Here is a 22,620-nt window from a genome sequence, read left to right as displayed (position 1 = left end):
CGGAGAAACGCGTTTCTTTACACGCCAATAAACCCCTTTGGTACACGGCGGTGTGTGCTCGCTGCGGCGCTTTTGGGGTGGGGGGGGAGCTCAGCCACGCTTGATTTTCCCGCGGGGATGACATCACCGTGACGTCACGCCAGCCTCGCCCTCCGATTGGCCAAACTTCGCGGTCTCCCGGAAGGGAGCGGCGGGGCAGGAGGGGGGGGACCCCTTAATTCCCACCCTCCCCACACCGCGACCCCCCCACACATCCCTGCCGTGCCCCCCCCCCCGGGGGGGGGGCGATAGGACCCGGGAGAGGCGGGCGGTGGCTTATGGGGTAGGTGGGGGCTCGTTCTTACCGGCGCTGGCCAATGAGCGGGCGCGTTGCTGGCAGGTGCGGAGTGTTTTTGTTTTGGGTTGAAGTTGAGGCCGGAGCAGGCGCGGCCGGCGGAGGCCGCGGAGCACCGGGACCCCCTCTCCCCGTCCCGGTGCCGCCGCATCCCCCCCGTTACCCCCCCTCTTTCCCGGCCCCGCCATGCGGAGGGACATGAACGGCGTCACCAAGAGCCGCTTTGAGGTGAGGCCGGGCCCGCCCCGCCGGGGACATGGCGGGGTACGGGGGACAGGGCCGCAGCGTGTGGCCCCCTCACGGCGTTAGTGTGTGGTGAGACACCCCCCCCCCCAACCCGGAATAACCGGTTGGTGTAAGGGAGGGGGGTAAACAGGCCCTGTGCACGCGTGGTTATGGGGGGGGGTTGGGGGGTGCAGGGTGGGCTGTATGCGTGTATATGGGGGGGGGTATAAATTGCTTTCCCCATCAGGACAACCGGTCATTGAGGTGCTGTGGTAACGGGGGGGGCATTGTGTGAATGGGGCTGGGAGGGTTTAAACAGGCCCTGTCCACGTTATGGGGGGGGGTTGGGGGTGCAGAGTGGGCTGTATGCGTATATGGGGGGGTATAAACTGCGTTCCCACACTAGGACAACCGGTCATTGAGGCGCCGTTGTAACACGGGGGGGGGGGGGGCTGTGTTTAAACAGGGCCTGTCCACACGTGGTTATGGGGGGGTTCAGGGTGGGCTGTATGCATATATGGGGTGGGGTATAAACTGCTTTCCCCTACCAGGACAACCGGTCATTGAGGCGCTGTTGTAACACGGGGGGGGCATTGTGTGAATGGGGCTGGGGGGGCTTAAACAGGCCCTGTCCACGTGTGGTTATGGGGGGGGTCTTCGGGGGGGATGCAAGGCAGGTTGTATGGGGGGGGTATAAACTGCTTTTCGCCACCAGGACAACCGGTCATTGAGGTGCTGTTGTAACACGGGGGGGGGCATTGTGTGAATGGGGCTGGGGGGTGGGGGCTTAAATAGGCCCCGTGTATGCGTGGCTCGGGGGGGACTGTGACCCGCGCTGCGGGTGTATGTGCATATATGGGGGGGTATAGGGGTACAAACTGGTTTCGCTCCCCCCCCCCCCCGATGTAACCCTCCTCCCGGGGGGGGGGGCAACGTGTTGCTGGCAGCGAGTTGGTGGGGATGTGATCAAACGGCTGGAAAACGGGAATGGGAACTGGGAATGTTGGGGGGGGGGGGGGAAGCGCGTTGTTATTTGGGCAATAGCCGGGAAAAGGCACTGGTGCGGGGAGGACGGAAGGAGCGGAGGGGGAACAATAAGATCCATTGAAAGGCGATGGCACAAAGCGGGTGCGAGCCGGGGCTGCTCCCGGCTCCGCGTTGTTGTCACCGCGGGTGCGGAGCTGGCCGCTGGAAGAGGCTGTTGTGGAGGATGGAGGGAGCTGCCCGCTCCTTCCCTGCACCGCCGGGCTCCGGGATGAGCGCAGCACGGGAGGAAACGAGCCCGGAACGGTAAAGACGTGGCCGTGTTCTCCCCGTCCTAGAGAGCGGGCTGGGAAGCCCGGGTTAATGGTAAACCGCAGTGGCCAGGTCCACCCGGTTCAGCGCTGGAAGCTGGTCCTGGAGCCGAGCAAGGTGCAGGCGATGCGAGTCATTTCAGCCAGGGAATGATTGCGATCCTCTATGGAATCCGCGGATGGGGAGCCCTGTGGTGGCTCGGGGTGATTTGGGGTTAAATGCTGCTAAAGCTGTGTTTCTGCAGCATCCGGATGAGAACGGCAGCGACCTGAACCCGGGTGCTCCCGAAGCGGCGGCTGCACGCGGAGCCGCTCATCCCGGGTTCTTGTGCCTGTTCTAGGCTGTTCCTGCCTGCACGGGAGCTTTGTGCCTTTCCTCTTGCTGCAGAGGGGCTGTTGCAGGGGAGGGGCAGTGTGCTTGGGGCTTCATCCTTCTCTGGAAGCACCGGAGTTCATCCCTTAGTGGGTCTGGAGCAGAACAAGATTCCTTGGGGAAGAAGAGAGGGGGAAAAAGCATCATTTGGTTTGCTTTGAGTGGGTTTGCTTTTGAGTTGGGCTTTTCTTTGGAATCGTGTGTTACTTTCTTCCCGTAGCTCAAAAATGGACAAGTCAAACGCTCCAAGAGGATCTGAGATCTAAATGAATCCTTTTTTACCCCCTTTGCTATAGGGAGAGGTGGTGTGTGCTGGAAATGTTCACTCAGAGCTTCCACGTCCTGTTTCGTGGATGTGTTTTGGTTGGTAAAGGAAGGGCATGGTTTCATTAGCCCTGGCATTGATTATCCCTGACCCACTCACCCATATATCCCAGGAGGGACGAGTTTGGAGCTCCTCTGCTTTAAATACAGGCCTTCCTAGGGAGGGTGTTTTGGTGTGGAAAGCTTCTGAAATGCCAACGTAGCCACACTTAGAAATAGCTTTGTTTTTCCAAAGGGAAGCATGGGGAGTAATTTTCCAGCTTTCTAGAAACCCGTTTGTCATGTCTGTGCTTTAAAAGTTCTCTCTGCTATTGAGGATGTGCTTTTGGGTGTGATAGTTCGTATTTAATGTGATAGAAGGACAGTTACACATGGGTGCGGTGTGAGTGGAAGGAAGCTGCTGCTCAGAGTATGGTCAATGCTGTAAGATGAATGGAGACAGCCCAGGAGTGTGGGTGATGAGTTCTCCTCTAGAGCCCTTTCCCACTGTGCTGGGAAGCAGGGCCTTGGAGTCTGGAGTCTTATCTAAAACCAGCTTAAACTGGGGTTGTGAGGAACGTGGATTGCCTCTGTCCCAGGCTTTAACAAGTGAATGGTTGAGGGGGGAGTTTGCTTCAGGTTCCCTGAGTTAATTTATTGCCTTTTGTTAAGCCACATAAACAGATTCCTGAGCTGTTGTTGGGTAATTCCTAAATCCAATCTCGATGGGATTTAATCATCACTGCTTCTTACTCCAGTGATAAACTATGGAGCTGGTCTATGGACTAAGCTGCTTAAATCCCACTTGTGCATCCTTCCTGGTGTGGATGCGCAGGCAGCGCTGTTCCAGGCGGGACGGAGCTCTCCGGGATGAAAGCTTGCCCAGCCAAAGGAGCATGCTCTAAATAAGTCCCTTTACAGGAGGTGTGGCCACCACAGAGAGAATAATTACTGACTGCAGCAAAGCAAACAAAAAGGGAAAACATCGCCCAGATTGACTCCTAATGCTCTGTGGTGTCGGTTTGGTGTGGAACGTGCCCTGATGGAGCAGTCCTGCCTTCTGTTTGGGGTTTCTGTGCTTCCTGTGGTGCCTAATACGTGATCCCTGATGAGCTACTACATGATAGCAAAGAGGGGGGGATCTCATCACCTTCTGAGGCCTTTGAGGGGCTGGTGCTCTGCTTTGGTTACCTTCCAAAGGTCTCCTTGCTTCTGTAACCTGGTTCATCCATCATCGCATGGGATGTCGTCTGGAGACCGAGTGTCTTCAGCGTGCTTCCACTAACCCGCTGCTCTCACCCACTCCTCATCAAAGAGCAAATGAAGCCTTGTGGGGCAGAGCACTCCCCAGAGCCTCCTGGATTTCCAGGTGGGATGGATGACGTTGGGCAGCGCTGCTTGGAGCTGGTGAGCACTTGCATGGAGCTGAGAGGGATGATCTGGCACAAAGCTACCTGCCTGGGGTGAGGAGCAGTGTTTGATGTGAAACAGGAGCTTCTCTGGTACCAGACCAACCATGGGGCAAGCTGCAGGCATCTCCATGGGGTTTGAGCTTCCTCTGTTCCATTGAGCCACGTTGTCAGGCTCAAGTAATTATAGTTGCTTTTCTTAACCCAGACTGTGAGCAATACATGGAGTCTGTGGCAAAGCAGTCCTTTCAGCAGGAAATAGAAGCAGAAATGCCAGAAAACCTGGATTTCCTCCCCATCCCATGCAGTGAAGAGGGGAAGCCTGGTCACTGCTTTGGTTGTCTATGGCACTGGGGAGGGCGCTGCTTGCAGGTTAATGGGGTGAGCACTGAAGTGCCCCAGGAGGGGTTCCCCAGGGTGGTTTCCATTGCAGATGGAGCACGTGTGCTCTAGGGAGAGGTGCTGGGCTCCTTGGGCTGTGTCCATCCTGCAGCTTGCGGAACAGGAACGGGAGCTCGCGCCGGCACGCGTGGGGATGGCTCAGCTTGGGTACCATTATTAACCAGGGCCTGGGGAGAGCAGGTAATTGCTGTTGTCACCGAGGGATCACCCTGCTGTGCATCCCAGTTGACTCCTACCATTAGGAAAGTCAAGCCCTGAGTGTTGTGGCCTCCTTGATCCAGTGTGAACCGCAGTCTGTGTGTGCTGGTGGCTCCGTGTGCCTGCCTGATCCATCAGGTTTGCTTTCCGACCCGACGTCCTCTTTATGTGGTGAACTCACCTCATCCCAGGTAGGGCTTTTGAGATGCCATCGTTTGATTTTTATATCCAAGGATGATGCCAGTAATTCCATCATCATGGAATGGTTTGGGTTGGAAGAGATCTTAAAGCTCATCCAGTTCCAACCTTTCCACTAGACCTGGTCTAGATCATGCCTGAATATAAACCCAGCAGGGAAAACCCCCCCTTAATACCAGCAATGGAGAGCTGCAGGCTTTGGAGAACAGAACTAAAGACATCTGTTTATCAAAGAAGCTTATTTGACTTGTGCTGAGCCTTGGTACGTACTTGGAGAGCTGGAGGAGGCTCAGGTTTGGCTTGAAGATACTGAAGCATGTCTGGTTTGGGGTTTTTGTTTCGTTCAGTTAAAGGGTATTTGTAGTAAACCACTACCCTGCTAAACTGAGCTTAAAGAAAGAATCATATGGACACACAGCCATAGGCTTTGTCCCTATGAAGTCGGGAAGCTTCTGTCTTATTTATATCCCCTCCTTTGTCAGGCTTAGGTGGTGTTTCTGTGGGCAGTGGTGCACATTGAAACCTTTACAGGGTGTGTGTTAAACCCAGGACCTGCAATAGGCCACAGAGCACCAGCTGGCTGCTCCTGCCTGGGATGCTGAGGTTTTCATGTGGTTGATGCCCAAAACATCATTGGTGAAGCCAAGATGGTACCTTTGCTCCTGGCTGCTCAGCCTGCCTTTGTTTAATGCCATTGACTGCTGACACCAGCTTGCTTTGAGCTCTGCAGCTCCTGGATGTGCTGTTTCCACAGTGGGTTTTTCATTCAGCACCAGGTACAACTCCTAGGAAAGGCAAAGCTGATGAACCACGAGCTCCTGCTTCCCCAGTGTGCTACCAGGGTTCTGACCAGCAGCTACTCTGAGGTGGATCTGATGAGGATGAGGATGCTGATGCTGGGGGGTAAATGGCACTTTCAATACGAACACAGTGAGCTTCCAGGTGTTGCTGTGGGATGCTCTGTCTGTAGAACAGTCTCACAGCCAGGAGCACAAGAGGAGAACAAAACAGTTGATCCAAAAGCCTTTGGGATGTAAGAATGGTTTCTAGGGGATAAAATACAGGATATGGCACAGGTTGAAAGGATAATTCTTCAATCACAAGCAGCCCTCTCGTATCTCACCTGTACATCCAGCTTTGGAGCTTTCCTTTCTCAATACATCACAACCCCGTGTGTTCGCACATAAATCCCCAATGAATTTCCCCCCTGTGGCAGTTCCAGCTACATCAGAGGTGTGTGCAGCAGGCAGCTCTTGTGATTTCTGCAGGGCTTTAGGAATCAAGTCTTTAGCTTGGGTTTGATTTCTGTAGGGTTTTACTAATCCTTTGTTCAGCCTCATGCTTTTAGCATTGCTGATTCAGAAGCTAACATCAAATAAGGCTCCTGAAGGGAAGACCTTAGAGGAGCTCCAGGGCCTAAAGGGGATGCAGGAACCTGGAGAGGGGCCTGGGACAAGGGATGTAGGGACAGGGCAAGGGGAATGGCTTGAACCTGCCCGAGGGGAGACTGAGCTGAGCTCTTAGGCAGAAGCTCTTCCCTGTGAGGGTGCTGAGGCGCTGGCACAGGGTGCCCAGAGAAGCTGTGGCTGCCCCATCCCTGGCAGTGCTCAAGGCCAGGTTGGACACAGGGGCTTGGAGCAAGCTGCTCCAGTGGAAGGGGTCCCCGGAGCTGGATTGGAGCTGGATGCGCTTTAAGGTCCCTTCCAACCCAAACCATTCCATGACTATGGATAAAGGCTGTGTATCAGGTTGATGAATGCAGAGCAGGGTGAAGCTCCAGGGAGAGGTGGCTCAGCCTGACCCCAGCTCTGTGTTGCCAGCAGGAATTCAAGCTTTTCCATAGCCCCCACAAGCAGAAGAGGAAGTGATGATGGTGCATGCCAGGTGAATCCCCAAAGATGGGAGTTTGTTTGTGTGGAGCCCTGGTTGGGAGCCAGGCTGGTACCACAGTGCCGATGGCTTCACCTTCCCTCCTTCCATGGAGCATCGCGATGGAGCTTGTCCCAGCAGCTCAATTCAACCCCAGCCATTTCCCTTGGAGTCTCCACATGGATTGAACTGGATGGGTTTCCTAAAGCAGAGATAACTCCCTATGGGACTGAAGGCTGGAAGGAAAATGCCATCAGTCTGAGCCGTGTGTGGATGTATTGTGTCCTCCAAAGAGCTTGCCTGGCACTGGCACCTGTGTGTGACTTATCTCTGCAGCATCCCTTTGCCCCCAGGAAGGCAGTTCTGCTGCTTGAACTCCTGCTTCCCTTCAGCCTTGTCCCAGCAAGCAGCTCTTGGGAAGCAATACTCCATCCATGTCAGCTTTGTTTCAGTTCTTTGAGCCCTGTAACAGGGAGAGAGTGTTTTCAGTCCCCAAAGCGAGCAAAACTGGAGCTGAGGTGCTGCTGTGTGTTGACAGGGCTTGTAAGGAGACACTTCAAAGCTTCACTGAGCTCTTCCAAAGCAAATCCAGCCGGAATGCCATGTTTTTCTCACTGTGATTTATGCTCAGCTGCTTGTACCAGATCACAGCTCGCTTTGCTGTGGGGCTTGTTCCATGTCAGTGACTCTGTACTGGGCTTGTTGATGTCCTCCGTCTGGAGCAGATAAGTGACCTAAACACTTGGATTTTGGGATGTGGGCCATCAGCTGGAGCTGCAGACCCCCTCCCAGGGATCTGTCCCTCCAGGATTCCAGCTCTTGGGATGAATTTGCACAAAGGTTTCACTTGAGAACAGCAAGGACCCTTCCATCGCTCTGAAGGTGAATCCCTAAGGTGTGGGGATATAACCTGCCCCAGTTAATCCTTCATTTCTGATGGCCACCATCACTTCCCCACCTCTCCTGGCTCAAAAGCCCTGTCCAGAATGCATTATTGCCTCTAATGACTGCAGCCTGCTTTCTGCCCTGGGTTTAATTGCTTCATTTCCTGTGGTTGCAGCAGCTGGAGGGGGGCTCTGCTCAGTGTTTGCTTGTGGACCAGGAACAGGGAGCTCTGGGTCTAAACAACTTCCACCACATCATCCTCAGCATGGGACTTCCTCTTCCTCTTGTGTTTGGAAGGCTGCTGTAAGGAGTTTGTCTCCTCCATTCCTATTACACCAGTCCACAAGAGCACTGTTTGAAAGGGACAAGAGCTGATGGCTTTTCAAGAGGCTGTGCTGTAAAATGCTGTATTTATCTTGCATGGGTTTGCTCCATACAGAGGCACACAGATCGCTCCGTCGGTGCTGTTTGTCCTTTCAGAACTGGTTTTGGGGTTTCCTTTCCTGCTGCCCACCGTGCATGGATGTCCCCACTGTTTGCCTGCTTGGGGTTTGCACTGCAAAGGGATGTCCATCACCTTCCTTTTCCCCCCCTCTGCATCAACCTGGTTGTGTCTTCGTGGTGTTGGTGCTTCCTGGGAGCTCCATCAGTTCTCAAGGGGCTCAGTGGTGGTGTTCCCATTAAGGTGGGTAACTGTGAGTCTATTCCAACTGGTTGAAGTGCCTTTCCCAGCCACTCATTCCATACAGCTCCAAGTGCTCCTCACCCCTTTTTCCCCCCACTGAGCTTTGAATCTCCACAAGTGTTTGAGTTCAAAGTCCACGGCGGGGCTGTGCCGGGAGCTCGGTTGTTGCCTTTGGCACTGGTGCTTCTAAACTTAAGCCTCATGTGATTTTCATATAGTTTCCAGCCCAACCATCCCCCTCTGGTGCTGTTTGTCACCAGATGCTGTTTGTCACCAGTGTGGAACTGCTTCCCCCCCCCCAAACCCTGAGCTGATGTGAGCAGCGGCTGCATCGTGCTGCTGGGATGCAGCTTCCACCAAGTACAGCCATGAGCAGTGAGTGGATGTCCTGTTGATGGCAGCTTCTTGGCCAACTCTCCTGTTAACCTGAGTTCTTCAGTGCTTTTCAGGGCAAGATGGGTATTAAATACTCCTGCCTCTGTGTGTGAATGTGTTAGTGTGTGAGTGTGTTAGTGTGCAGGTAAGAGAGTATGGAGAGGGGTGATGCTTCATAAAAACAACATGTTTTTATGCAGAAACACGCTCTGCAAACTGTCACATTGACAGTGAAGGAGTCCTTGTGATCAACCTTGAGCTTTATCATAGAACCCCAGCCTGGTTTGGGTTGAAGGGACCTTAAAGCCCATCCAGCTCCAACCCCTGCCACAGGCAGGGACCCCTTCCACTGGAGCAGCTTGCTCCAAGCCCCTGTGTCCAACCTGGCCTTGAGCACTGCCAGGGATGGGGCAGCCACAGCTTCTCTGGGCACCCTGTGCCAGCGCCTCAGCACCCTCACAGGGAAGAGCTTCTGCTCAGCTCCATCTCCCCTCGGGCAGTTTATCCCTCTAAATCCCCTCATGTGTGTTGGCAAAGCAGGGCTTTGTGGCACTGGGTCATAGCACTCGGTTGGTCCAGGTTCTGAAGCTTCATCATTGGTGTTGCTTGGAGTGTGTGAGTCCCAGTGTGCCTTCATTGTAGACCACCCATGTTACACTGCACATGGATGCTGTCCCCCTCCTGCTCCTTGGCTTTTCATCAGGCTAAGTCCTGTGTGATTGAGGGTGGGTTTCAGTGTCTGCATCCTACAGGCACTGCTGTGTCCTTATATCTGAATGGATGGCACTTTATTGACCCAAGTCCCTGCTGCTCTTCTACTGGAAAGTCCTCTTGGCAAGTGAGATGGGTGAAGTGGTTACAGAGCTGCTTACAGGGTCCCTGAGGTCACTGAGGGTGATGTCAAATAAACGTGCTTTGTGTTGTGGCCATCACGTTCCTAAGGGCTGGCAGCAAAGTGTAAATGTTGGAATAACTCCCTTGGAGACTCCTCCAGTGTGGTTTTCCCAAAGACAAAAAAGGGAAAACCAATCCCTTTGTGTTCCCCATAGGAACACCCCTGCAGCCCTTCCCCAGCCATGCGCTCAAACCAGTGCCAGAGGGGACACTGACAGGAAGGAGGCCTCGTCCCTCCCTCTGCCAGCCTGTGCTGCACTGGAGCCTGATCGGAGCCAGGGCCCGGAGTGGCTCATGGGGAGCTTTTCCAGCTCTCTGTAAGCTGGGGAAGGCAACTTTGAGTGTGGAGGCTTCCTGTGGGATGGGGCAGGGGCAGGGAGGGGGTTCTGGAAGCAGAGGCTTCAGTTCTGCAGGAACTGTTGAATAAATCCATCTCTGCTGGAAAAGCTTTTCCTTGTTGCTGTGCAGTGAATCAGCAACTGCTGCCGAACCCTGTGTTACATGGTCAGCACACACTGGTTTGGGTTGGAAGGGACCTCAAAGCTCCTCCAGCTCCACAGGCAGGGACCCCTTCCACTGCAGCAGCTTGCTCCAAGCCCCTGTGCCTTGAACACTGCCAGGGATGGGGCAGCCACAGCTTCTCTGGGCACCCTGTGCCAGCGCCTCAGCACCCTCACAGGGAAGAGCTTCTGCCTAAGAGCTCAGCTCAGTCTCCCCTCGGGCAGGTTCAAGCCATTCCCCTTGCCCTGTCCCTACATCCCTTGTCCCAAGCCCCTCTCCAGGTTCCCTGCAGCCCCTTTAGGCACTGGAGCTGCTCTGAGGTCTCCCCTTCAGGAGCCTTCTCTTCTCCAGGCTGCCCCAGCCCAGCTCTCTCAGCCTGGCTCCAGAGCAGAGCTGCTCCAGCCCTCGCAGCATCCCCATGGCCTCCTCTGGGAACTTCTAAAGTACAGAGCGATGCACTTTGAGTGTGGATTTCCTGAGCAGAGCTCTGTTGGTGATGCTGTACCCCATTTCCCAGTGACACACGGTTGTGTCATGTAATGGGCACAAGCTGGATCAGCCCAGCATTGGGACACTTCATTTCCATGTTAACTACCACCTCATGCATGCACTCAGGGCAGGATGGAGAGCACAGCATCAGGCCTGGGGGAGAGAGCCAGGTGAGGCTCCTGTCTGCATGGCTTTTGAACCTGGTCCATCTCAGTGCAAGGCTTGCTCAGAGGCTGAATGAGTAGCTGCAGTAATGACACAATGCTCTCTTATTTTAACTCACCCCATGCCTGCTGGGAGTTGCTTCACTCTCCGAGCTTGCATCAGTTGTTGTTCACTCCCCTCTTTGCATGTATGATGAGTACAGTCCGTATGTAGGTGTTTCTGGTGCAGGGACACTCATAATTACACACTCACCCACTGTGCTCAGCTCCAAGGTGCTGTTGGCTGCATCCTCTGTGGAAGTCATGCAGATGACCCACTTTGGGTGCTGGGCCCTCTAATGAGGGCTTGATGTGACCAGGGCCTGACCAGCAGCTCCAGTGTTCCCAGCAGATAAACCCCTTCCTTATCCACTCTGTGGCCACCAACAGGGATTTACAATGAGGGTGGTGGGAAGCTGGGGCTGCCCCATCCCTGGCAGTGCTCAAGGCCAGGTTGGACACAGGGGCTTGGAGCAAGCTGCTCCAGTGGAAGGGGTCCCTGCCCATGGCAGGGGTTGGAGCTGGATGAGCTTTAAGGTACCTTCAACACAAACCAGGCTGGGATCCTGTGTGTTTGTCTGTATCCTGTTGAGAATGACACCTGGTAGTAAAGGATGCTAAGGGACATGGTAGGAAAAGCAAGCTTAGGTCAGCTAGCTTCTACCCCTAGAAGTAATTCAAAAGCCTGGAAGTCTCAAATGGCCTTTACCATTGTTTTCATCCTGGTTTTGTTCTTGTATGGCCCTGCCAAGGAGTCCCAGTGTCCATGGGTGTATTTACCTCTCCCCACTGCCATGCCTTACCAGTACACCCCAGTGCCGGAGCCGCTGGTGCTGGGCACATGCCGTGCTGGAGCCTCCCTGCTGCACAGTCTCCATTAACAACAGGCAGTGACTGCTGCCTGCATTCACACAGGCACATCTGAATTCAGACAAAGCCCTGTTGCCAATACAGATGAGACAGAAAAGGCTGGCTGCTTCTGGAATCTCTATTTTAATCCTTCCTGCCCCTGCCTGGTCTCTTCCAGGCTGGTTCCTTTTCGGAAGTCTCCTGCTGCTGTCTGGTTTGCTCCTTTAATTTTCCTTCTCCTTTTGTTGTTGAAGGGGTGGAGGGTGCTGGGTCAAACCTAAGGTTCTGGCCTGGTCAGTAATGGGAAGGAGCAGAGATCTGCCTGTTCCCTATTGTGCTGGTGACTGGGGGAATGGAAATCATCGTCTCGTTTTCCCATGAGTAATTCCTCTGCATTTCTCCTTCATTAGAACTCTCTGCAGAATTCCCTTCATTTCCCAGCTGATCGACTGAGGCAGCTAATGGGATAGAGCAGGAGTGCTGCATCCAGCCCTGGGGCAGCAGCACCAGAGGGACGTGGAGCTGATGGAGTGAGGCCAGAGGAGGCCATGGGGATGCTGCGAGGGCTGGAGCAGCTCTGCTCTGGAGCCAGGCTGAGAGAGCTGGGCTGGGGCAGCCTGGAGAAGAGAAGGCTCCTGAATGGGAGACCTCAGAGCAGCTCCAGTGCCTAAAGGGGCTGCAGGAAACCTGGAGAGGGGCTTGGGACAAGGGAAGCAGGGACAGGAGCGGCTGCGATCTCTCCTGACCCACTGTGGCTCTCAGCAGTTGGTACCGGTTGCAACCGAGTCTGAACCAGGTCCTGGGCTCGAGGAGCTCCTCTTGTGCCCGAGTCCAGATGGAGCATGGAATTCATGGAATCTGTGTGATTGGGGCAATGGCAAAACCCCCGTTTCATCATCTGCAAACTGGGCTGAGGTGGGGCCTGTCTGTGAATGCATTCAGACTCACTGAGTCGCTATCATCTGGTGGGAGGTGAGAACAGCATCTGTGGAGGGGGGAACAGCACTCGTTCTGAGTAACACGTGAAGGACTAATGCTGGAGAGAGTTGTGTCCCACTTCAGCATCGTGCTGGAGGTCTTGAGATGCTTCAAAACCAGCTTTGAAGTTTGATGCCTCCAAAAGCATCGGTTTGAGCATCCTCTCGGCACGGTGGTGTTACTCTGTTGTTTGGTATCACCGATATCCAAAAGCACGTTGGTGTTCCATGTTAGCTTTCCCCACTGAAGGGGGTGTCTGTGGGAGGTGAGGCTGGGTTGGGGCTCAGGTACAGGGTGTTTGCTCTTGCAGAAGCTGTTGTCTCGCTTATGAGAGCGCCATAAGCCAGGTCTTACTTTCCTTTTTTTAACTCTTAATCTGATCCTGTGCCACAGGAGTGACCTGCCTGAGGCTGCCTTTATTTGCTCTGCATACATACACCTCCATTCATTCAGAGCACTGCATCAAGCCATTAGAATCAGCTTTCCCAGGCTGGGATTTCAGCACTTTTTAGCAGGTTTGTGGCTCAGGAAGATCAGCTTTTAGGTAAAGGTTCAAGAGAAACTTTATTAATGAAATTAAAGCTCCTTCTCATCGTTCCCTGCTTGGTTTTGGCAGCGTTGAAGGCTTCTGACAGAAGGAGGCATCACTGCTCAGCAGTCTTGGTTCACAGATCACACTCAGCCTTCCTCCCACAGCCACAAGCGTGAGGAGGTTGGGGGTTTGTTGGGTTTTTCACCATGGCAAGACAATACCGAGTGGTTTCAATCCATGTGGGTGCTTCTCGAGGAGCACACGCGGCACCGCTGGCTGCTCTCCATTGGACTCCTTGGAACAGAGGAGCTCATCCCTTCAGCTGCACTGAGCTTATTGCAGAGGGTTCAGAGTCCATTGCAGCTTTGTCACTTGTTGGCCACTGCAGTGATTGCCCCCCCTCTGCTGTGCTTTGGGGTGACCCCCCCTGCAGTCCTGGTCCTGCTGTGGGGAGCAGCACAAGGGGGATGTGGAGCTGATGGATGAGGCCAGAGGAGGCCATAGGGATGCTGCAAGAGCTGGGAGCAGCTCTGCTCTGGAGCCAGGCTGAGAGAGCTGGGCTGGGGCAGCCTGGAGAAGAGAAGGCTCCTGAAGGGGAGACCTTAGAGCAGCTCCAGTGCCTTGAATCTCCATTTATATTTCATCTCTCAACCCACAGAGCGTTTTGGACCATTTATAATCCATGTTGGATGTAATATTCCACCCAACCATCATCTAATCCAGGAGGTTGAAAGCTTGAGCCCAACGTTTCTCTTGTGAGAGTTGTTTGGGGGCAGACATCTCTCTCAGAATGGCTTTGTTAAGCAGCAGCTTCTTCCCTCAGGTAGCTTTCCTTTCCTTCCTGAGAACCCATGGCTCAATGGCTTGAATTGTGTTTTCTTTACAGATGTTCTCAAACAACGATGAAGCTGTGATCAACAAGAAGCTTCCAAAAGAGCTGCTGCTCCGGTGAGTCCTTTCCCTTCCCCATCATGGAGCCCAGGGGCTGGTACTGTGCTGGTTATGCTCCTAAATCATGAGCTTGGATCAGGTCACTATAGAAAAGCCATAGACAAGCAGAAGTGGAGCAGAGGTCTGCAGCAGTTTATGCTAAATATGATTAGTTTTGGGGTTTCAAATTGCTGTTTTGTAGATGGAAGAACCCTAGGACTAAAATCCTTAGTGAAAATACATGGTGAGTACCTGCTGATGTCTGCAACAGGATTCTGCTTCTCAAAGAGTTCAATTCTAGTACAAAGTGAATTTCTCTGCTGCAGTTGGGCACCAGCAGACTTTGTCCTGGTCCTCATCCATAGGAGACGTGCTCAGCACAGGGCAGGATGCTCCTGGTGGCAGAGCCCAAGGACCAGGTTTGAGCTCTGCCCTTCCCTGTGCACACACATCTGCACCCTTCAGTGTTTGCCTTCCCTGGTGCAGGAGCAGGGATGGGGTGCGTGTGGTTGTACCTCAGACATCACTGTGTAGCATCTGGAAGTAAAGCTGTGTCCATCCATGCTGGAAGCTGGGGGGCTGGACCAAATAGAATGATTGAAATAGTGAAGCATCATCAATGGTGAAGGTAATTGCAGGTGGCTCTAGTTATTGACATGACAAGAAACCGTGGTTAATGTCAGCACCCAGTGGTGATAAAAAGCATGGGGAGAGGAGCTCTGCCCTGTGGAGATGCTTTTGTCTTCTGTGTCTTGCTCATCCCAAGCTGCTGTAGAGCAGGGCAAGCGCTGAGCAGCGTGAGGAGCACAGGAGAGAGCAGGAGGGTGGGTTTCTAAATGTTTAAAGTTCATAAGTGATGGTTTGAGAGTTGGGATTCACTGTTAGCATACTGTGAAAATCAATTAGTGAGGATTGACAGTGCAGCCTTTCAGAGAGCAGCTTGGATGCAGTTATCTGCAGGAATCTCCTGTAAATGAGTGTCACTGTCTACAAGACAAAGCCTCGTGTGTTTAAGCAGTGCTGCTGTGTAATGTCTTGTTCCCTGGCTCGTTCATTCTGCAGATGGCATTGATGTCTCGTGTAATGTGGCTGCAGAGTGGAAAGCTGTATTTGAGCAAAATGAAGAGTGGGAGGATAGCAGAGGGGTGAACAGCAGCCTTTGTCACAGCCCCGAGACAGAAATGTGTGACTCCAGTGGTGCTTTTGTCTGGGAGGCTGGGATGGAGGTGGCAAACACACTGCAGGCTCTCCTTGCAAGGCTCCTGTCGTGTTCTGCCCTGGTGCTGGTAACGGTGGTGTTTGCCCTGTGTTCCCCAAGAGCAGGGCTCTGAATAGAGCAGTTTGGGGCTAGGGATCAGTTGATGGGTCCCGAATCCTTGTCCTCCTACTGCTGTGCCTGCTTCAGCTTTGCCTGCTGCCAGCTGAGCTTGTAGGAGCTTACACCTTCATCCATCACTACGGCCCTTACACTGGCAAAGGAGCCAACCCTTCACTGCTGCCCCTGCCTCCGTGACCCTCAGCACTGCATTCCTGGTCAATGGCAGCTGTGCCTGTGCTCCTTTCCCCATCCCATCCCTGGTTCCCTGCGCTGGCAGCGATGATCCTCTGGGAAAGGTGCATTCATTCGTTTGAGGGCTGCTTGCCAGGTGCCTGTCTGGAAGCCAAACCCCAGCCTCAGATGCGGATGCTCTGTGGCAGGGGGATCTCTGAAGCAGGTTTCCTCCTGCTGTGACGTGGGGCTGCTCAAGAGCTTCCTTGGCAGCAGGAGCTCTCTTTTCCTTGCTGGTTCATGGGCAGGTCAAGCAGTCCTCAGTTCTCTCCTGCCCTAAGCAGCTTTTCCTCTGTGCTGCTGCCTGCCCATCTCCAGCACAGCCATGGGCATTGCCTTTGCTACCTGACCTTCAAGTTGATTTATTCCTCAGGAGCTCGAGTTCTGCTCAGGACCAGGCAGGAGCAGGGCCCATTGGGAGCAATGAGGTGACAGCAAAGTTGTCCTTTCTCCTCTGCACAGCATCCCATGGGTATGAAATGGGCCCAGAGGAAAATGCAACAGGACTGGTGGGTCACTGGATAATTATAGCAGGCTGAAGGTCTAAGCTAGCTCACCTCCAAGCCTGCAGCAGCCAGGGGTGGCATTAGAGTCTTGACCCTAATCCAATTAGAATGGCAGTGGGAAAGTGAGGAGTCCTGGAAAACCCTGAGTGGATTAAGAGGCTGAATGAAGCCTGCAGAGTGCCCTGCCTGCAGCAGTGGTGAAACAATTCCATCTGCTGCAGTTGACACTTGGGTTGAATTCCTGTTTGGAATGCAATGCTCGGTCTGCCATCACTGTTAGGTGGTGGCTGTTGGTGTGGGTTATTACTGGCAGCTCTGGGAGGGTTGATGTGTTAAGGAAGAATTGGGGAAACCGTTACTGATAGAATCCCAGCCTGGTTTGGGGTGAAGGGAACTCAAAGCTCCTCCAGTTCCAACCCCTTGCCACGGGCAGGGACCCCTTCCATTGGAGCAGCTTGCTCCAAGCCCCTGTGTCCAACCTGGCCTTGAGCACTGCCAGGGATGGGGCAGCCACAGCTTCTCTGGGCACCCTGTGCCAGCGCCTCAGCACCCTCACAGGGAAGAGCTTCTGCCTAAGAGCTCAGCTCAGTCTCCCCTCTGGCAGGTTCAAGCCATTCCCCTTGCCCTGTCCCTACAGGGGCAGCTCCTTAGAGGGGGCAAGGCTGGCTCAGGGTGGCGTTGGAAATCCTTGCTGGTGTCATTGTGCCTGCAGGATTTAATGGGGCTCCTGCTGCTCTCCCCGGTTCACCAAAGGGCTGGAGCTGGAGCCAAGCCTGCAATGAGCAAACCTTGGAGCAGAGCAGCGACTGCTGCTGCAGGAGTCATTCCTGCAGGCTCATTGTGCTGAATCACAGGCTCCTGCTCCTGAGCAAGGGCAGGAGCCCTTCAGACCGCACTGAAAGATGCTCTTCAGCTCTGCAGAGCCAAGGACTCCAAAGGGAGCTCCTGGCAGAGCTGGGCACCAGGGCATAGAGGGGAGAAGGGCGAGTGTTCTGCTGTGTTGACATCCCTTTTGCTGCAGGGGCAGGCAGGGAAGGGAGGAGCAGGAAGCAGGAAAGCGTTTGGCCAAGACCTCATCACCCCTATGGAGGGATGAGGGGGTTATTCATAGCCTGGGATTTCCATGGAGAAAGCAAGCTAAGGAAAATATAGAAAGCTTGCGTGGTTCCTGACCCGGCTGCTGTTCCCATGGAGCGTGGGGTGGTGTTTGCTGATGGGAATCCAGGGGGAAAGGAAGAATTGGCCCTTGCTTCTCCCATTTCCCCAGGCTTTCCTTGTATTGTTGTACATGGGCTTTGTGCTGAATAAATCCTCAGTGCTCGCAGACATGCAGGAGTGAATGACACTTAAGGGGAGGGGAAGACTTGTCCATCAGCAGGGAGTGTGAAACTGCTGCTCACATCCACAAGTGGGTTCCCAAAGTGCTGTTACAGTGAAGTGTGTGTAGCTCTTTCCCAGACCTTTGAAGTGCAAATATCTTATGATGAGATGCATAAGGAACAGATGAGAGCTATCTTGAAGCAGACTCCTTGGATCTGTGTGTTTGGATGGTGTAGGAACACAGGAGCACACGTGGCTGTTGATTCTGCCCTAGCCTGGCTGAAGGTTTGACTGCTAAAGCTATGTGATACCTGTAAGCATCCGTGCTTTGATTCATCCTCAAGCAGGAGCATCCTTTTCTCTTCCATCAACACTGATGTTGCTGAAGTGTTTTGTATGTACCTGCTGGTCGAGAAAGATGGATCGTGCGATCATCGTGTCGTGACATAGAATGGTCAAAGAATCCCTGAATGGTTTGGGTTGGAAGGGAGCTTAAAGCTCATCCAGTTCTAAGCCTCTGCCACAGGCAGGGACCCCTTCCACTGGAGCAGCTTGCTCCAAGCCCCTGTGTCCAACCTGGCCTTGAGCACTGCCAGGGATGGGGCAGCCACAGCTTCTCTGGGCACCCTGTGCCAGCGCCTCAGCACCCTCACAGGGAAGAGCTTCTGCCTAAGAGCTCAGCTCAGTCTCCCCTCGGGCAGGTTCAAGCCATTCCCCTTGCCCTGTCCCTACATCCCTTGTCCCAAGCCCCTCTCCAGGTTCCCTGCAGCCCCTTTAGGCACTGGAGCTGCTCTCAGGTCTCCCCTTCAGGAGCCTTCTCTTCTCCAGGCTGCCCCAGCCCAGCTCTCTCAGCCTGGCTCCAGAGCAGAGCTGCTCCAGCCCTCGCAGCATCCCCATGGCCTCCCTCTCCGGTGCAGGGGTTATCCCTTGTATTTCACACAGCTGTTCCACACACGAGGTGTTGCTCACACAGGGGCAGGAGGAGGATTATGCTGGGCACCACTGCAGCTCACAGCAGGGAGATGGGTGTCAGTGCAGTGCCTTGGAGACGCGATGTGGTCACTGCTCTGTCATTGCCCTGCCAGGGCACACCCAGGGGCTGAGGCCAACAGGCTGCTGGTGCTGTCCTATTTACTGGGAGGAAGGAATTCGACAATGACACCTTGCAGTGCTACACTGGGCTGTGACATCCGTGCGTTCCTCTGGGGCACATACACCCCTACCTGTACACGCAATGTACTGAGCCCATTGAAAGCTCCCTAATGTGAAGAGATCAATGTGGTTGTGTATGGTTTAGGTTATTCAGACAACCTCTCCCTGTGTCAAACAGGAGCCAAACACCCCAATGTGAATGTTGTGCCCTATCCTGAACCATTAAGCTACACGATACCCGTGAGCATCTCTTGATAAACAACCATTCAGTTTGCTACCAGCAAGCACCACAAGGTGGGAGATGAATATTCCCCAGTGCCTCGGTATCTGTGTCCTGCTTTCACGTGTCAGCTGCTAACCCTGCACTTCTTTTCACAGCAGCTTTCAACTGAATCACAAAGAAGTTTTGCTGTCTCCAGGGCTTTGCTTTCCCCTTTGTTCACCCTGCTTTAATGTGCTTTAAACACCCGTAACCAAGAAGGGCTCTTTTCTTTCTCTTACAGGATTTTCTCCTTCCTGGATGTGGTCACTCTGTGTCGCTGTGCTCAGGTTTCCAGGGTAAGAACCTCCCTCCTTGCTGCTGGATGGGAACAGTTGGGTTGGATTTGGGTGGCCCCAGCCTCCCCTCATATGTCAGACCACGAGGATTTAGCTGAGGGAGCTTTGTGTCGCTCAGCTATTGTTAACACAGGGCACTGAATAACACCACGAGTCCAGAAGCTTCTGATATCAGCAGTGAAGGGGGACTCAGCTTGAAATCCCCTTCATGGTTATTGTATGGAGCTGGCTCCCTTTATGCCCAAGAACCCTCCAGTCAGCCCAGGTCTGTTTGCACTGATGAAAACACCATCCTTTGGCATCTTATGGGGTTTGGTGGAGATAAATGTCAATGAAAGCAACTTTCCTGTATTCGAAGTGAGGATGGAAGTTGAACTGGGTCTGTTTTCCTCAAGGTTGTTTTTTCCTGAAGCAGCTCCTAGTTTTGAGGGCTTCAGCTCCCAAAATCCACTTGGGAAGACTCCCCCCTTCAGGTCCAGTTACAGGCATCACAGCTGTTTGGGTCCTTTGTCTTGCCCAGTGTACTCAGATGCACAGAGGAGGCATCACTGCAGCCAGGAGTGGGAAGTGGGCTCCATGCTGAGGGTGGTTGCAGTGGTGCTGTCAGTGCCCTGGCAATGCTGAGTGGCACCTCCAGAGCTGAGCAGTCTGGGTTCAAGCTTGAACTCCATTATTCAGAGTGCATAAGGGTGAGAAAACCCATGCTTACCCATTCCTAAGTGCATTAAACCCCGCTGGGTGATGTCCAGGTGTTGCAGTTACCACCCTGTGCTCTCTGCATAACACCAGCCTTGTGGTGAAAGCTCTGCCAGCTCAAATCCCCTGCTCCAGCAGAACAATACAGACCAGAACAGGCTGCCCGAGAGTCTTGCCAATGTCAGGCTGTGCTCCCCTTTCTGTCACTTGCTCCTGTTCTTGCTCACACAATCCACAGGGCATCAGAGAACGCTGTAGTCATGCTGTGACCCAGCAGGTATTGTAAAGGACTGAAGTACCTGTGCTAGAGCTCCAGAAGGCTGTAGGTAAAGTTCCCTTCATTACACACTAAAATCAGCAGCCACTGATGCATTTATTCTCTGCTGGAGCCCTTAACTTCTCTCATGGTTATAACCAGATCTTAAAGCACATCAGCAATGAGATTGAAAATGCAGAGATTTAATGACTACTTACAGTTCTGTCTGCACATGGCTTGCACACCAGCTGCTACGTGGTGATGGAGATGCACCTGAGTGCATGTAATAGATGTAGTATAAACACATGCACGTACACATTGTCTGGCATAATGATGGGCTCATGGTTAGGATGAGATCTAGGTGTGCACCTTGATTACGTCATGCATACTTCATGTTCTGTGTTGACAACCTTTTTGGTTCATTAAGGGCAGAATTAGTAACTTTCAGTTCCTGGTTCTCCTTTCTAGCATGGGAGATTTTGGGTGGTTGTTTAAATAAACCAAAGCAACCCCATAAGGCAGAGGCTGTAAGTCCCAGGTGCAGGGCTCTGGGGTCAGAGCTGGCTGTGTTAGCTGGACAGCTTACACAGCCCTGAATTCCCCATGTGTGGAACGTGGCACCAAGTGCACCAAGCTCTGGAAGTGCTTGGAACACCTCTTTCTGCTGGAGGCAAGAGAGGTGTGAGAGGAGGTGACAGCTTCACCCACCACTATGGGATGTGGTCACCAAGTCCCCCATCCCAACACCACCACCCCCTCTGCACCCTCAGCCTGGCTTCTCTTCTCTTGGCACTGTAGGTACCTGGTACAGGGTTTCCTCATGTCCTGGTATCCTTCATGTTCACACTGTAGCATCCCCTGAAGGCTTTGGTTTAGCTGGATTAGAGGGGATTAAATTGCATCCAGGACCATGAAGATGCTGCAGCACTGCCTCCTGTCCTGCCTCAGCATCTTCACCTTGAGGGGGAGCACATGGGCTTGGAAGAGTGTGCCCCATAGAGAAGGGATTTGTCTGAGCAAGAGATGCTCTAGTGACCTGTTGCTTTTACATCTGAGCCACAGAGTTGGTTCTAAAAGGAACAAACTGTACCTGGGTCCCCATTGGCATCTTTTTTCCCTATTAACAACACATTTACCTTTCTTTTCCCCCAATAAAGGCATGGAATGTTCTGGCCCTGGATGGCAGCAACTGGCAGCGAATTGACCTGTTTGATTTCCAGAGGGATATTGAGGTATAATTAAGTGACATACAAACCCTTTTTTTCTTGTTTAATATGTAATTACAGCCCCAAATGGATTAATACTCCCAATGTAGCCCTCCTTACCTTCCCTGGAGAGAGAAATCATTCATTTCAGTCCTTCCTAGCTTCAAGGAGACTTTAAAGTCTTGGCAATGCATCCTGAAAATGGACAGGATTCTGTGTCTGTATCACGACTTAAAGGTGGTAATAGAAGGGAAGTGGTTCTGGGTGTGCCCTGAGACCAGAAATAAGGAGAACAGTTCCATTCTGGTGGAGAGCTACTGCTCCTGTAGAGCAGAATGGAGGCTGCTATTCACTTAGGTGTTAACAGAGCCCTGACTTAGACCATTAACACTGAATATCCCTTGAAACATGGCCTGAATGTGTCTGTCCTGTCCTGGCTTAGCTTTAATATCAGACACTGATATATGTATTGATACATGAAAGTGTTTTGGGGGGGTATAAGGCCAAAATAGTTCCTAAGAGATGCAGCTTTGGCAAGGCTTTGTTGTAGCTGTTGTGAGTGTGTAAGATGGGGGTTACTCAGCACTGGTGGGAATGGATGCTGCTGTGCTGGTCTTCGAGTGGAGCTTGCATTGGTTAGCAAAAGGGAATGTTCTATCCTCTTTATATTGGAGCAGGGAAATAAGGAGCAGATCATTTGAACTCATAACAGAGGCATAGCCCAGATGGGGGCTGAACATTCTCACCCATGGGAACTGGGGGGGGGGGGGAAATACACACGTTATTTGAGGAGGAAATGGTGAAATCCATCTCCTGCTGCTGTATCTGAGCAGCTTGGACCCCTGCTGAAGGAGGAGGTCTGTGGTACTGCACCTGAGTGGCCTGAGGCTTCTCAGAGGAAGGAAATGGGGTGATTTGCTTGCTCATGAACCCTTGGAAGTTCTGGCTTTCCTTCCATGGAGGCAGAGCAGAGTGATGGCTCAGGGCTGGAAGGAGCACTGCGAATACAAGCGATGCTCTTCTCCTTCCCCATCACTTTTCACATGGCTTTCATGCCTCTTTGTCCCCATGCATCACACAGAGGTTCCTGCAGAAGCACAGGCTGCCCCTTTGAAAGCACAACGCTTGGGTAGGTTGTACCTAACCTGAAAGCACCTCCAAGGCTGCCTGGTGCCTGCATGTCCTTTGCTTTAAAGGGATGTCCATAGGCCCATTGAGGTGACCTCTCTCCAGAATCGTGTCTGAATGCCCTCATCCAAGCCTCTGGATTCCAAAGCTTGCTGGAGGAGCTGCAGAACCACACAGACTGGGGCAGGTTTTCCACCCCTTCCAATGGAGGTGCAGGCTGAGCCTTAGCCAGGGCAGTGCTTCCACAGCACACTACAGCCCCATGTCACCAGAACCTCATCCAGAGATCCCATTGATGGTTATGATGGGGTTATGATGCTTGA

At 53.1% G+C, this 22,620-nt stretch overlaps 1 protein-coding gene across 1 annotated transcript in view; it reads left to right on the top strand.

Annotated features, from left to right (window-relative positions):
* The first annotated feature begins 469 nt into the window (after positions 1 to 469).
* Positions 470 to 22,620, top strand: part of FBXL20 (F-box and leucine rich repeat protein 20) — a 33,554-nt gene continuing 11,403 nt past the window's right edge. Inside the window, exons 1-4 of the mRNA XM_061361022.1 lie at positions 470 to 562; positions 13,884 to 13,945; positions 18,958 to 19,012; positions 21,122 to 21,196. Of these exons, the coding sequence (XP_061217006.1) occupies positions 521 to 562; positions 13,884 to 13,945; positions 18,958 to 19,012; positions 21,122 to 21,196 (234 nt within the window). The 5' untranslated portion in view covers positions 470 to 520. The remainder of the gene's footprint in view (positions 563 to 13,883; positions 13,946 to 18,957; positions 19,013 to 21,121; positions 21,197 to 22,620) is intronic.

The sequence above is a fragment of the Neopsephotus bourkii genome, unplaced genomic scaffold (genome assembly GCF_033783945.1).
Source record: "Neopsephotus bourkii isolate Nb327-2 ecotype Australia unplaced genomic scaffold, CSIRO-AGI_Nbou_v1 NB_1044, whole genome shotgun sequence".
Lineage (NCBI taxonomy): Eukaryota > Metazoa > Chordata > Aves > Psittaciformes > Psittacidae > Neopsephotus > Neopsephotus bourkii.
Note: the sequence above shows the minus strand (reverse complement) of the source record. Positions and strands in the feature narration are given on the sequence as shown.